The sequence below is a fragment of the Salmo trutta genome, chromosome 10 (genome assembly GCF_901001165.1).
Source record: "Salmo trutta chromosome 10, fSalTru1.1, whole genome shotgun sequence".
Classification (NCBI taxonomy): Eukaryota; Metazoa; Chordata; class Actinopteri; order Salmoniformes; family Salmonidae; genus Salmo; species Salmo trutta.
Genome location: NC_042966.1, coordinates 8,169,833 through 8,186,110, shown reverse-complemented (window position 1 = coordinate 8,186,110; position 16,278 = coordinate 8,169,833). Strand labels below are relative to the sequence as shown.

General features: G+C 41.3%; 1 protein-coding gene across 1 annotated transcript in view; it reads right to left on the bottom strand.

Annotated features, from left to right (window-relative positions):
- LOC115201039 (src kinase-associated phosphoprotein 1) overlaps positions 1–13,255 on the bottom strand; it is a 49,311-nt gene extending 36,056 nt beyond the window's left edge. Inside the window, exons 1-4 of the mRNA XM_029764255.1 lie at positions 12,348–13,255; positions 10,794–10,899; positions 9,120–9,145; positions 8,611–8,727 (exon numbers count right to left, since the gene is read on the bottom strand). Coding sequence (XP_029620115.1) covers positions 8,611–8,727; positions 9,120–9,145; positions 10,794–10,899; positions 12,348–12,387 — 289 coding nt within the window. The 5' untranslated portion in view covers positions 12,388–13,255. The remainder of the gene's footprint in view (positions 1–8,610; positions 8,728–9,119; positions 9,146–10,793; positions 10,900–12,347) is intronic.
- Between the last annotated feature and the right edge of the window lie 3,023 nt (positions 13,256–16,278).

Below are 16,278 nucleotides of genomic sequence, written 5' to 3'. Positions count from 1 at the left end.
AAGCTTCCTGACATCCAGGACCTATATACTAGGTGGTGTCAGAGGAAGGCCCAAAAAATTGTAAAAGACTCCAGTCACCCAAGTCATAGACTGTTCTCTCTGCTACCACACGGCAAGCGTTACCGGAGCGCCAAGTCTAAGTCCAAAAGGCTCCTCAACAGCTTCTACCCCCAAGCCATAAGACTGCTGAACAATTAATCAAATGGCCACCTGGACTATTTACAATGACCCCCCCCCCCCTTGTTTTTACATTGCTGCTACTCGCTGTACAAATTACCTCAACTAACCTGTACCCCCGCACAATGACTCGGTATATAGCCTCGATATTGTTATTTCATTGTGTTACTTTTTATTTTATTTAGTAAATATTTTCTTAACTCTATTTCTTCAACTGCATTGTTGGTTAAGGGCTTGTAAGTAAGCATTTCACGGTAAAGGCTACACCTGTTGTATTCGGCAGATGTGACAAATAAAATTTGAATCGATTTGACAATATTAACTACTGTGTTTTTACAAGATTGAGCGTGTTATTTTCCACACAGTGTTCCCACACTATTTCCCTGAGATAAGGCGAAGCTACAATACAGGCTACAATATATCGTTGGAGATCATTTCCATTGTAGATAAGCAATCTGCTCACATGGTTCCACACAGAGGTAACCCTGTCGCGCTGACACACACAGGGCGATTGGCTCTCCAGAGGTATCCCTGATGAACAAGAGGGATGCATCGAATTCAGTGTCCTCAAATAACTCCACAAGGGCATGTTAATGACCTCAAAGTGCTACATTAAAGCCCCAATTAAACAAAGGAATCCCAGAGGCCTTGGAAGCTGTTGTGCCACTGTCTTTGCACAGGCCAACACATCTCTCTACTCTCCATTTATTACCCTAAGATATCAGCGGGCCACCTTGGCTTGGCATCAAAACTTGATTGATCTCCAGAAATGGATTCAAGTGGAGAAAAAAAAATCTAATTCTCATTTGCAAGACAGGAGGGGGGAGAGGCAAGGGAGTGAATGCAGGAGATACCTGGGAAGCCTAACCTCTGGGTGAACCTAGCGCATGTGATAGTTTTGCTATTTGTCATTGAAAGCTAAAAGGGGAGATTAGAACCACCCAGCCCGGGCTTCCCACTCTACATGCTGTCTATGTAGACCAGGGGTGTCAAACATACAGCCCGCGGGCCGGATCTGGCCCATGATGGGGTCCAGTCCAGCCCACAGGGGTTTGAGTAAAAAAATCATTAAAAAAAATAAATACACTCAATTTACTTTTAAATGACTAAAACCGAATTGAAACTGTGCAGAAATTATTATGGACCTACATTCATACAGTTTTTCTACTGTGTCCAGCTCGCAAAAAAAAAAAATCACCAAACAGTCAGGGAGCAAAAAAACATTTCCAAAACAATGTATAGAGAACAATTTATTTCACATTTTGACGGCGAGGAAATATAAGACATTTTCAGTGCTGTCCTCTGGACCTCGTCGAATATCGAATGCGGCCCCCCGGGGCAAAATGTGTTTGACACTCCTAATGTAGATTGTTACACGTTGACATTCTCACAGCCTTGTTTTCTCCGTGTGTTTTACCAAAGACTTACACCAGAAAAAAACAATTAAACAAAGGAAATTAAGGAGAAAGCTGAAACAAAATAGCTTTTTACAGAAGGTGCCAGAAAACGACATGGCAGAGCTTGTAATGGGGGCGAGGAGACAAGAGTGATGGATGCCCTTCGGTTAAAGACATCCAAATCCCCCCTTCAAGCAGTCCTCTCCTCTTGCCAGGCAGCATGAGAGAGTGAGAGTGTTGGAGATGAATAGTCTAAACAGGGAGAGAGGGCGCAGAAGGAGAGCGAGGGGGAGAAAAGGAGCAGGGGGAGAAAGGAAAAAACTATCAGCATCTGCAGCAGCACAGTAGCCCCAGGGGAATAGCGTGAACTTTTGAACCCTGATGGCAGGGCCAGCATCATGCCGAGCCTGTTCCAGTCTTGTAATGTGTCTCTTGACTAAAGCAGAGGAGAAGAGTGAGGGAAAAGGAGAGAGTGAAGGAGAAAGGAAAAAAGAACATGGTCATTAATATGTTCTGTGCATCCTGCAAATGAGTAGCATGAGTGGCTTGAAATCCATGCACCAATGAACACTGGAAAAGGAATCTCCCAGCAGCTCATGTTTTCTGAAGGGTGGGTATTTCCAAGTCAAAAGAAATGTAGATCTGTGGAGTTACTATGGGCAGCCAGGTCAATATTCTAGACAAGGTTACTGGGTTCTGACAGGTCACAGATTGACCAGCCAAGAGGCCAGGGGTCAGAAGTTCACTGAGTGGATAGACAACATGACCACTCACAGGGAGAGCCAGGTCTGTTTCTCACAGAAGTTCTAAGTACTGTAGCAGAGTCAGCAAAGTACCAGCTAAAATAAAGGTAATCTGTATCTGAGGTATTTTTGTATTTGTATTTATTAGGGATCCCCATTAGCTACTGCCTCTTTCTGGGGTCCAAACACATTAAGGCACTTACATTACACATGAACAAAAAGATAAAACAGTACATCATATAACATTATTACACCACTACATAGCTACAATACAAAATGTATAATTCCACCATACAACAATATTACAATGTGCACGTGTGTAGAGTGCATGTGCTAGCGTGTGTGTGCGTATGCGTGTGTCTGTACCTGTGTGTGTGTGTGTCTCTTCACAGTCCCCGCTGTTCCATAAGGTGTATTTTTATCTGTTTTTTAAATCTGATTCTACTGCTTGCATCAGTAACCTGATGTGGAATAGAGTTCCATGTAGTCATGGCTCTATGTAATACTCTGCGCCTCCCATAGTCTGTTCTGGACTTGGGGATAGTAAAGAGACCTCTGGTGGCATGTCTTGTGGGGTATGCATGGGTATCCGAGCTGTGTGCTAGTAGTTTAAAACAGACAGCTCGTGCATTCAGCTTGTCAGATTACAAAAACAAGTAGTGATGAAGTCAATCACTCATCCACTTTGAGCCATGAGAGATTGACATGCATATTATTAATGTTAGCTCCCAGTGTACATTTGTTCTAAGCCAATTGTCATTCTCCTAAATCCCTCTTTGTGGCACCTTACCACACGACTGAACAGTAATCCAGGTGCAACAAAACTAGGGCCTGTAGGACCTGCCTTGTTGATAGTGTTGTTACAGTAACTAGGCAGAGCAGCACTTTATGGACAGATTTCTCCCCATCTTAGCTACTGTTGTATCAATATGTTTTGACCATGAGAGTTTACAATCCAGGGTTACTCCAAGCAGTTTAGTCACCTCAATTTGCTCAATTTCCACATTATTCATTACAAGATTTAGTTGAGGTTTAGGGTTTAGTGAATGATTTGTCCCTTATACAATGCTTTTAGTTTTAGAAATATTTAAGACTAACTTATTCCTTGCCACCCATTCTGAAACTAACTGCAGCTCTTTGTTAAGTGTTGCAGTCATTTCAGTCACTGTAGTCGTTGACTAGTGTTGAGTTGAGTCATTACTCAAAGCTAGTGGCATGTCGTTAGTAAAGATTGAAAAAAGTTAGGTGGCCTAGACATCTGCCATGGGGAATTCCTGACTCTACTTGGAGTATGTTGGAGAGGCTTCCATTAAAGAACACCCTCTGTGTTCTGTTAGACAGGTAACTCTTTATCCACAATATAGCAGGGGGTGTAAAGCCATAACACATACGTTTTTCCAGCAGCAGACTATGATCAATAATGTCAAAAGCCGCACTGAAGTCTAACAAAATAGCCCCCACAATCTTTTAATCATCAATTTCTCTCAGCCAATCATCAGTAATTTGTGTAAGTGCTGTGCTTGTTGAATGTCCTTCCCTATAAGCGTGCTGAAAGTCTGTTGTCAATTTGTTTACTGTAAAATAGCATTGCATCTGGTCAAGCACCATTTTTTCCCAAAGTTTACTAAGGGTTGGTAACAGGCTGATTGGTCAGCTATTTGAGCCAGTAAAGGGGGCTTTACTATTCTTAGGTAGCGGAATTACTTTTGTTTCCCTCCAGGCCAGAGGGCACACACTTTCTAGTAGGCTTAAATTGAAGATATGGCAAATTGGAGTGGCAATATCATCCGCTATTATCCTCAGTAATTTTCCATCCAAGTTGAGGTTTAACAGCTTCCTCCACTAAAACCACTTATTATACAGAGGGCATTCAAGGTCTAGCCCAACCCCACAAATCTCTTTATTTATTTAGTCCTGCGTTATCTTTGACTGGGACAGGTGCATCTTTAGATACTGTATACTACCCACTAACCTTTTCCTCCATGCAATTTTGTTCTCAATAGCATAATTATAACTGATAGCATAATATAATTGAAAGCAAACTCTTTCCGAACTAAATTATACCAATCAAAACACAAAAATGTTACGTTAGCACACTCTTTGGCAATTCAAATTCTAGATTTACATTATATTGACCCAATGTAAGAAAAATTTGATACAATTTATCTGAAATGACTATTTCAAATTCAAAAATGTTTATCTTGGCCTTTTTCTTATTGGCCGTAATTGATGCAGGAAATAGTGTTGGCACTGTCAGAGCTGGAGCCTGCTGCCCATTGTCTCCGATATCTATCAGTCATCAGACACAAGGGCCCAGGCTACCTGCATTCTCTGATACCACACAGTAGCCCTGCCTACCCCTGCTTCTAACGAACAGACCTTTCTCACCACTCAGACATGTTGGTCAATAGATCATAGCAATCAATGGGATCAATAAACAGACACTAATCATCTGGTGAGATGTCAGTTTGAGAGTTGGTGTCTGTTTCAGCTTTAACAGGTCGTGTAAGCGTTCAATAACAAATATGTCCACTATGAAACATATTGTTAGATGTTTTACTAAATTAATAATCACACCTTTTCTACACACCTGAAGAAATATAGGAGATAACAATATATGAGCATAATCATTATGACTACAAAAATGTTGCGGAAGCAGAGATACAGTATCAAAACCCAATCTCCTCTGGCCGCTCCGGATACAATGGTCTGATGCAAATACTTTCATCGCCTCGGCTGCCAACCAATATCCCTATACTTCTTTTAAGACAGATTGTAAACTTGACCCTGCAAAACGGCATGCCAAGACTCATAGTACTTTGACCCCCATCTCCTACTTCCCAAGTCCTCCTCACACTGGAGGAGTGCTGGGTGGTGATAGGGGCTGTTGTCAACCGGGCTGGGGTGAGACTGCAGGCACGGTCAGGTCAACTGTGTGGTCGGCGGGTGAAACGCAGTTCAAATTACCATGCAGACACATGGAGGCAAACAATAGAGGGTCCATCTGTTCCTGTCAGCCATTACAAATCTGGTGTCAGCCAGTCCACTGGAGACAACAGGCCAGGCCATTTAGTGAAACAACACTGGGCGCTGTGTCGGCGACTACATCGAATGCACTTATTCAACACTCAGGTTAGGGAGCAGAGAAATAGAGGCAGTCAAATTCCCATGTCAAATACCTACTGAGTGTCATGGGTCTCCTCTACATAGGGGAACCAACTGAACCCATAACATCCATTTTCCTATATATCCTTCCTGCAGTTCTTTCAATCCCTTGTAAACTCAGCAAAAAAAGAAACATCCTCTCACTGTCAACTGCAATTATTTTCAGGAAACTTAACAAGATTCAACAACTGAGACATAAACTGAACAAGTTCCACAGACATGTGACTAAAAGAAATTGAATAATGTGTCCCTGAACAAAGGGGGGGTTAAAATCAAAAGTAACAATCAGTATCTGGTGTGGTCTTCCCTGTAACGAACAGCGTTGAGATTGCCTGCAATGAAAACAAGCTCAGTCCGATGATGCTGTGACACACCGCCCCAGACCATGACGGAACCTCCACCTCCAAATCGATCCCGCTCCAGAGTACAGGCCTCGGTGTAACGCTCGTGTAACGATGATCAGCTGTCTGTCCTGTCTCCCTGTAGCGCTGTCTTAAGCGTCTCACAGTACGGACATTGCAATTTATTGCCCTGGCCACATCTGCAGTCTTCATGCCTCCTTGCAGCATGCCTAAGGCACGTTCACGCAGATGAGCAGGGACCCTGGGCATCTTTCTTTTGTGTTTTTCAGAGTCAGTAGAAAGGCCTCTTTAGTGTCCTAAGTTTTCATAACTGTGACCTTAATTGCCTACCGTCTGTAAGCTGTTAGTGTCTTAACGACCGTTCCACAGGTGCATGTTCATTAATTGTTTATGGTTGGGAAACAGTGTTTAAACCCTTTACAATGAAGATCTGTGAAGTTATTTGGATTTTTACGAATTATCTTTGAAAGACAGGGTCCTGAGAAAGGGACGTTTCTTTTTTTGCTAGGTTATCTTTAGAAATTATATTGTTTATTATTCTCATAAGGCTAAATACATTCGAACAATTTGGGATTTTTACTGAGTTGCTAGTATCACTGCTCTTTATTAAGCTTTACCTATCGGCCTCAAGGCCATAGACATTGCTCCACCCACATCCGTTCAATGCATTGAGGGTGCAAATTAAAAACACTCACAAGAGCTCTGACGAAGGGATTGAGGCCGATATGTAAAGCTTAATAAAGAGCAGTGATATTAGCAAGAGCAGTGTGTGGGTTTCTTCTTTTTTCTCATCTTATTCAACTGTTACCACCTGCAACAAAGATAGCTCAGACGTGCGATTGCCTTTAGGATTTTTACTGAGTTAAAAGTTGACCTCATATAGGCCTTTCTGGTTTGGGTCACTGGAAGGGCCGTGCTACTAAAATCAGTGACGCATATCCAGTGTCGGGGAATCTACTCTGAAAGTATATTTTACGAAACTACCAATTATTTCACACCGAAAGAAGTTAAGCTACACTAGGTCTGACGCCGAAAAAGGTCTGACGCCGAAAAAGAAAGGACATGATTGCCTACTTCACCCATATTGTATTTTTGCAAAAAAAAGTTGTGTTGTTCCAATAGTTAGGTAAACACCCCTACATGGCAAAATAAAAGTAATTAACTACTGAAAACACTACCCAGATGGGAATTTAGTTGAACTACCACCAAGCTACTGCGAAACGTAGTTAAATTACTAGTTGAACTACATGTAGTTCACTACACTCCAACACCGCATATCCAGCTTCTGTAATTAAACCATGAATAAATGTTCTTTCTAAAACGTCATTGATTCCATTCGCTCATTATTTCACTATTTTCACACACACCCTCTTCCTTTGAAATGCACCGCTCTGCAAAGCGAGTAAAGCCATATCTGTAATTTACTCTGGGTAGTGAACAGACAGTGAACTATGAACTCCAGCTGCCCTGGAGGAAAAGGCACAGGCCTGTATAACCTAAATTCACAAAGTGGAGAAGTTATACGTAGGAAGTTACAGAAACAGATGCCCATCATCTATGTCATGGCATAACCCCCTACTGAGTGCATGGGGCACCCAAGGCTCTAGGTGAGTCACTGTGCCACTTCTGAATAACCAGTCAAGTACTACCATGTCTCATACAACTAAAGACAGAGAGACAGAGAGAGAGACAGATAGAGAGCTAGAGAGAGAAAGGAAGATGGAGAGCAAGACTGACAAAGGGAAGAGAGATGGAACACACATGGCTTCTCAGCTACAGTGTTGTATTTCAAACTGAGTTGGGAATGGAGAGCAGGGTAAGGGTTAATCAATCACCTCATTCGCCTTGAGCTACAGAGCGCACTTCGTGTGGGCTGATCTTAGAGAGACTGACTTAACACCTCTGCCTCCCCCGGTACACACGGCTGGATACACTGAGGGCTCCAGACTACTCTCCCCACTGAGAGCTCTTGGTCACCTATCAGTTCTGTGTGAACAATCCCCACACCCTTAGTGTTCCCACCAACACCCCATTCGTACAGCAGAGCCAACCACTAGGGGGCATGTTGTTACTTGACACCCATTTTATGTCCTGACATAATTTAGGTAAAGTGCACAGCAAGAGTCCCTATGTTTTATTTTATTTAACTTTATGTTCCCCTTACAAATGGCAAATGTAATGTAGCAAACACCCTCTTGACATGCCCAATGCAGCTGTTTTTATCTCGATATCAAATCATTTGTGGGTAACAATTAAGTACCTTGCTGTAATATTTTCCCATTAAAATTGTCAAAAAGAAACAAAAATAGATTTTCTGCAAAAATCTATTTCTCAAGCAAGATTTTTGCTAGGACTGTCTGGGAGTGGTCTGAGTGAGGGACCTAATAGGATGGATAAGTAAACTGAAAACTAGCTGATGTTGGCAGAGAGGCTTGAAATTCTCTTTGTTATTGGTCTATTAACTTCTACCGCCTGGTGATGTCTCCAGGCAAGCCAAAAGTCCACCCATGCAAAACCTGCTGATTGGAAGGTCCTGTGTAAATTGCATTTTCAACCAGCAACTATCAGGAAATAAGTCTAATCACGTTGTTTCACACTTGTACAGTGTTAGTTTCATCAGCTGTTGTACAAAATGATTCGAAACACAGGAAAAATTTTGACTGCACTGGGCCTTAAACACATATGCACGTTGCATTGAAAAAAACACACACACACACACACACACACACACACACACACACACACACAAACCAAGCCTTTACTCACACTCAGGAGAGCCCTCGTCCTGGTAGTCAGAGGCCACAGAAAGGTCGTCTGAGGGGGCCGAGCGGCCTAGACTTGAGCTCTGGTTGTCATCTGAACTGTCTTCCTGTCTGGACTCAGCTAGAAAGGCACCAACACAAAATCAGGGTCAGGAAGCCAGTGGGAGAACTTTCAAAAGCAAACAGGAAATGCCCTAATATTATGTATTGTTGTGTTGTCTCTCTTGTTGTAATGTGTGTTTTGTCCTATATTTATATTGTATTTATTTTTTATTTTTAATCCCAGGCCCCCGTCCCTGCAGGAGGCCTTTTGCCTTTTGGTAGACCGTCATTGTAAATAAGAATTTGTTCTTAACTGACTTGCCTAGTTAAATAAAGGTTAAATAAAAATAAAAAAATACTATGGCCAAAGTATTAGATGCTTGAATTCATGTCAGTGCACACAAAATGGCCTAAGTTACACCTCAAGTAAGGATTCAACCGTTTTATGATGTAAAATATGCAGTCACTTACATCTGAAAGGAAACTCCTGAGGATTTCTGCAAAATAAAAGTTGGACATGAGTTAAATTTAGACTGAAAATTAATTATAACACAATTAGGTTGTAAGGTTTTCTGGGTGTTTATAGTTCTTTAAATTGCTTCAAACACCCTACTTTGGCTTCCTGCTTCACAGACCACAAGACAACCTCTTGCAAACAAGTGCAACGTGCACAGAGTAGAGCGTCAAAGGCTTAGTTTCTGGTGCAGATATCTCAGATTGCAGTTATCTATTAATTTCCTCTCGTGCTTGCTTTCACACATATTTTTGTTTCACAAACCACATTTCCATCCACAGTTTTTATGCGAGTAAAGTCATACTGTATAAAAAAAAAATCACAAAAGTTGTGATGGAAATTTAGGTTCAGTTTTACAAACGCGGACAGGTCATTTGCTCGTTTGTCATGGTGGGATCTTTTTGTGTCGGTAAAAATGAATTATGCGAGAAATGGCGGTGGAAGACTTTATACTTCTGTTGGTCAATTTAATTTAGGACTCCAGCACAGAAGGTGGTGTTAACGCACGATAACGTTGGATGCCAGCCGCCGATAAAACTGACAGAAGAAGGGGCGACAACGGTAGCTAGCTAGCCTTACACCGGTAGACAGTGTCCTTCGCCCCCGCCTGTCGGCCACTGTTTTCCCGTATTTCTGTTAATGGCGGCAAAGGGCAGGTGTTCGGGAGGCGGGAGCGAAGGACACTGTTTGCTAGCTTAGCCAGCTAGGCCTAAGGAGGACTCTGGTACACAGCATGCGGAAGGTGGGGGCGACACCATGTGCTAGCTAACTAGCAAGTTAGCTAGTACACAGTGTCACCCTAGCCTTCCGTCTGCTGTGCTAGTGGGGACAACCGGTAGACAGTGTCCTTCGCCCCTGCCTGTCGGGCACTGTTTTCCCTCAGTTCTGAGGTGAGGGCAGGTGGAGCGAAGGACACTGTCTACCGGCACCTACTAGATAGCAAGGAAGACTCTGGTAGGCGGGGGCAAAAAAACTCAGATAAAAGTATTATTTCCCTTTTGACCCACATAAAAAAATGTTACAGGAACCAATGGGGTCTTCAAGGGGGGGGGGGGGGTTCATGCAGGAACCAATGAGATAACTCGAAGGGGGACGTTCCTGCAGATGCAGGAATGCCCACATGCAGAATGCCCCGAATTGCGGGCTGCAGATGCACACTATTGACGGTATCAGCAAGCTGTTGGCTAGAGCACACGTGCCAAAACCAGAGTATACAGAGTAGATTCGCTATTTAACGCAACAGGTTTTGTGACAAAACTATCGGTAGATTTGAAAATGCGATGAAAACACATTGAACTTTCTTCGGTACAAGAAAACTTAAGCTAAAAAGTACATTTGGTGTGCACTACATAATCACAAACAGATTTTTATCCTCAACAAGTCCGTTTAGTGGAAACACACCACTGGTTGTAAAATGTGGATATTTTCTTTCTACAGATTTTAGAATATTCATATGAAAATATGTCGCCAATTGGATGGAAACCTAGCTACAAACAAGACTCTAAAATCTATATTTTCTATCATCCAAAAAGCCTCAGGAAATGTGAACATCTAATGTAAGATTTAAGTGACACAAGTTTCTTATTGGGAGATAAAGGGGGCCAATTGGGAGGAACAGCACTTCCACATACCTGGAGTGGACCACCCTGAAGTTATTAAGTAGGACGTCCCGTGTTTCTCTGGCATGTTTACTGAGGTTCTCGTCCTGTAGGATATCTGATACAAAGAGCTCACAGTCTGAAAGAGAAGTCAGGCAAGTCACACATTTAATAAGAGGAGGAAAGATGTTTTATCTGTACATCACGATCCTAAAAATACATTATATAAAAGATCATCATAATCTAAGTAGCCAATTCAGATATTTTGTGTCTCATTACCTAGACTAGAGCATCAACTCTTCCGAAAATGTACACCATTTTCTGTTACAATTTCCACCGGCACATTTAATCACAAACTGTATTCCAAGTCACGAGCATATCAGAAATAATGTTCTCTTTCATGTTCACACAGGAAAAACAAGTTGGACTTCAGATTTCTTTATTCCTTTAATTGTAATATTACATAAAGGCGTTTACATATGCAAATGTTGATCAGAGGGCCAAGTCAGGTTGCTCTGGTTGCTAGTACATGCAAATTTGACAAATGCCAGTATTCCTGTTTGGGAACATTGACAGTTGTCACTACAGGGTGAATCAGATTGAAATCTATGACGGCTAACCATAAGGAACTTGCAACATTCTTTTGTCATAAAGACCATAGAATGTGAAATACAGTAAGGCACACGAATAGTAGTTCACAGTGCCACTGTAGATAATAGTGTAATATAAATCCAGACAGTTTGATGAGTTTTAACACAGATCACTGAATTCTGCAGCACATCATAATGTTAACAGGCATTGTTTTAACAATTCAAAACACTCTGTAGGCCTACATATAGCAGCAATGTTATACAATATCTCCTCTTATGCAGTGGTGTAAAGTACTTAAGTAGTACTTAAAAGTATTTTACTTAAGTAATTTTTGGGGGTATCTACTTAACTATTTATATTTTTGACAACTTTTCGTTTTACCCCACTACATTCCTAAAGAAAGTAATGTACTTTTAACTCCTTACATTTTCCCTGACACCCAAAAGTACTTGTTACATTTTGAATGCTTAGCAGGACAGGAAAATTGTCTAATTCACACACTTATCAAGAGAACATCCCTGGTCATCCCTACTGCTTCTGATCTGGCAGACTCACTAAACACAAATACTTCGTTTGTAAATTATGTCAGTGTGACCCTGGCTATCCGTACATTTTAAGAACAAGAAAATCATGTCTTCCGGTTTGCTTAATATAAGACATTTTAAATTATTTATACTTGTACTTTTGATATTTATGTACATTTAAAACCAAATACTTTCAGACTTTTACTCAAGTAGTATTTTGCTGGGTGGCATTTACTTTTACTTGAGTAATTTTCTTTTAAGGTATCTTTACTTTTACTCAAGTATGAAAATTGGTACTTTTTCCACCACTGCTCTTATGAGCAATGTTTCTAGTTATACGTAAGAATGTCAGATATCGAAAAGCTCACTAAGTATATGATTGAGTACTACATCTTTATGACAATAATAGCACATTACATCACACTGCTTAAAATAAACAGACAATATATACTGTATATATATATAACATTACCCTCCAAAAGCCTCCTAATGTCATCAGAGACTGTCCCCATCCTTCTCTCAAAGTTCCAGAAGAATTTTCAGACAATTTTAATTTTGATACGGTAAATCAGAGCTATACTTTAGTGAAAGGTTATAGTAACTGTGTAGACCTGACCCCTGTCATACTATAACAGCTCACTGCTTGAAATGAAAGCCTGTGAATACTCACACACTACATTCATACACTCACACAGCACCTGTACCCTACTATTCTCAAACCAAAACTATTTCCGTGTGTGCATCTAATGCAAAGCCATATTTACAAAAATGGGGCGGAGCATGAGGTGACTAAAGCTTCCTTTGAATGGTGTTCTTCGGTTGTTAAATCATATGTCACATCAGCTTATTCAAAGTCTCTGGCTGTATGCATCCAACCAACCTCAAGAATGTCTATTAGAGTCCAGTTAATATGGTGATACCGGGTAGCATGGGTGGAAGAATCTGGTTTAGCCAACTCCTTTGTTATTGTCATACATACACCTTGTTTTCTGGACCACACTAAAGGACTTGGCTAAAAGAGAAAGACTGACACTCAGGCTATAGATAACTGGTGATGTTTTGGTAACAGTTGACTCTATTTCATTGTTCAGGTCTACTCTTCAGCTAACTGAGATTAATGCATGCTCATAACATGAGTAAAATACGTGGATAATAAATTCTACAGAGATTGCAGAGATTATTTTCATAGAGTAAATAGGCTACCCTACATCAAATGTAGAAATATGTCTCTATGTTTCCGATGGAATGTCTTATCCAACATTGTTTAGGCCTACTATAGGCCTGCTGAGTGGACATCCCTCCACCAAACACTGTACTGTAGGCTAATGTGTAGGTTACTAGTGCTCAATACAACACATTGTTACCCAGAAATCGCTATGTCTGGATATGACATGATACAATCTGTTTGGCCTACCTGCAGTGGAGGTTATCTACACCTGGTGCAGCACAGGTCAGATGATAATTTGGCGGGCGAGCTGCTGGATCTCCACGTAAAATAAGAGATGTTCGCTATACTACGCAATGGAGGCAAAGTAATTGCAGCTTTTTAAATCAGTAACTAAATTGCTGAATAGTTTCACGTGTCTTCCGACCAAATGTTAATGATCCTATATTTGAGAAAACACCAACCAGCCAGTACATACATACATAGCAATGCTATGGAGAGATTATGATAAAAGCCTACTTTGGGCTAGTTGCCTGGCTACCCATCTACATCCAATGATTTAGATATACACTAGAGGACTGATAGGGTGCGCTGTGTTGAAGCAACTGAGGTATAATTAAGCAATAAGGCCTGATAAGGTGTGGTATATGGCCAATATACTACGGCTAAGGGCTGTTCTTAAGCACGACGCAACGCGGAGAGCCTGGATACAGCCCTTAGCCGTGGTATATTGGCCATAGACCACAAACCCCAAAGGTGTATTATTGTTATTATAAAATGCTTACCAACATAACCAAACCAGTAAAAATACATTTTTTGTCATACCCATGGTATACAATCTGATATACCATGGTTTCAGCCAAAAAGCAGTTTTTGCTTTGTCATTATGGGGTATTGTGTGTAGATTGATGAGGGGAAAAAACTATTTAATCCATTTTAGAATAAGGCTGTAACGTAACAAAATGTGAAAAAAGTCAAGGGGTCTGAGTAGTTTCCGAATGGACTGTATATACTTTTTTAACTATAACCACTTAACATTTGCACAAATTAACATGAGTTTGAAAGAAATCCATAAGAATACATTTTTACAAATTTTTGTCACTCAGCAGATGCTCTTATCCAGAGGGACTTACAACAGAACATCAACATATTTTTCACCTAGTCAGCTCGAGGATTCGAGACAGTAGCCTATCGGTTACTGGCCCAATACTGCTAGGCAACCTACGGCCCCAGAGGTAGCTATTCAAAATGGTCCTGCCCCTTGGCCTAAACAAATTAGCAGAAATTAGCATAACATAACCCACCAACATTAACTGCTGAACCGTTCAAGCTAGAGACACCAAACCAACTTTCACATATTCAGGCTAATTTTAAAGAGATGAAGCAAGTCATACAGTCTTTCATCATGGAAAATGACCATCTACTATTAATAATAATAACAATTCTCCACGATGTATGGAGCGATCGATATAGCAGCGGAATTAAATTTAGGATGAGTCGCCAGGCAACTACGCAACTGTAGGCCTTTGATCCTTCATCTTGACCCACTTATTTTCAATTTTCAAAGTCAGTGAGCTTTGAAGTTACACCTATTGTAAGTTAGGCTTTAACATGTATTTCTTGTGTTGACTGAAGCAATAGAGGGTTTGGCAATACAATTTTATATGTGTATTATTGGACCATATTAGTACATTATTTAAAAAATATATATTATTTCACCAGGTAAGCTAGTTGAGAACAAGTTCTCATTTACAACTGCGACCTGACCAAGATAAAGCAAAGCAATGCGACACAAACAACCTCACAGAGTTACACATGGAATAAACAAGAGTACAGTAAATAACACAATATAAAAAAATGAAAGTCTATATACAGTGTGTGCAAATGTTGTGAGGAGGTAAGGCAATAAATAGGTCATAGTAGCGAAGTAATTACAGTTTAGAAAATTAATACTGGAGTGATAGATGAGCAGATGATGATGTGCAAGTAGAAATACTGGTGTGCAAAAGAGCAGAAAAGTAATTAAAAACAATATGGGGATGAGGTAGGTAGATTGGGTGGGCTATTTACAGATGGGCTATGTACAGCTGCAGCGATCGGTTAGCTGCTCAGATAGCTGATGTATAAAGTTAGTGAGGGAAATATAAGTCTCCAGTTTCAGCGATTTGTTTTCAATTTGTTCCAGTCATTGGCAGCAGAGAACTGGAAGGAAAGGCGGCCAAAGGAGGTGTTGGTTATGGGGACGACCAGTGAGATATACCTGCTGGAGCACGTGCTACGGGTGGGTGTTGTTATCGTGACCAGTGAGCTGAGATAAGGTGGAGCTTTACCTAGCATAGACTTATAGATGACCTGGAGCCAGTGGGTCTGGCAACGAATATGTAGAGAGGGCCAGCCGACAGGTCGCAGTGGTGGGTGGTATAAGGGGCTTTGGTGACAAAACGGATGGCACTGTGATAGACTGCATCCAGTTTGCTGAGTAGACTATTGGAAGCTATTTTGTAAATGACATCGCCGAAGTCTAGGATCGGTAGGATAGGCAGTTTTACGAGAGTATGTTTGGCGGCGTGAGTGAAGGAGGCTTTATTGCGAAATAGGAAGCCGACTCTAGATTTAATTTTGGATTGGAGATGTTTAATATGAATGTGGAAGGAGAGTTTACAGTCTAGCCAGACACCTAGGTATTTGTAGTTGTCCACATATTCTAAGTCAGAACCATCCAGAGTAGTGATGCTAGTTTGGCGGGCGGGTGCGGGCAGCGAGCGGTTGAAAAGCATGCATTCGGTTTTACTAGCGTTTAAGAGCAGTTGGAGGCCATGGAAGAGTGTTGTATGGCATTGAAGCTCGTTTGGAGGTTAGTTAACACAGTGTCCAAAGAAGGGCCAGATGTATACAGAATGGTGTCGTTTGCGTAGAGGTGGATCAGGGAATCACCCGCAGCAAGAGCGACATCGTTGATATATACAGAGAAAAGAGTTGGCCCGAGAATTGAACCCTGTGGTACCCCATAGAGACTGCCAGAGGTCCAGACAACAGGCCCTCCGATTTGACACACTGAACTCTGTCTGAGAAGTAGTTGGTGAACCAGGCGAGGCAGTCATTTGAGAAACCAAGGCTGTTGAGTCTGACGATAAGGATGCGGTGATTGACAGAGTCGAAAGCCTTGGCCAGGTCGATGAAGACGGCTGCACAGTACTGTCTTTTATCGATGGCGGTTATGATATTGTTTAGTACCTTG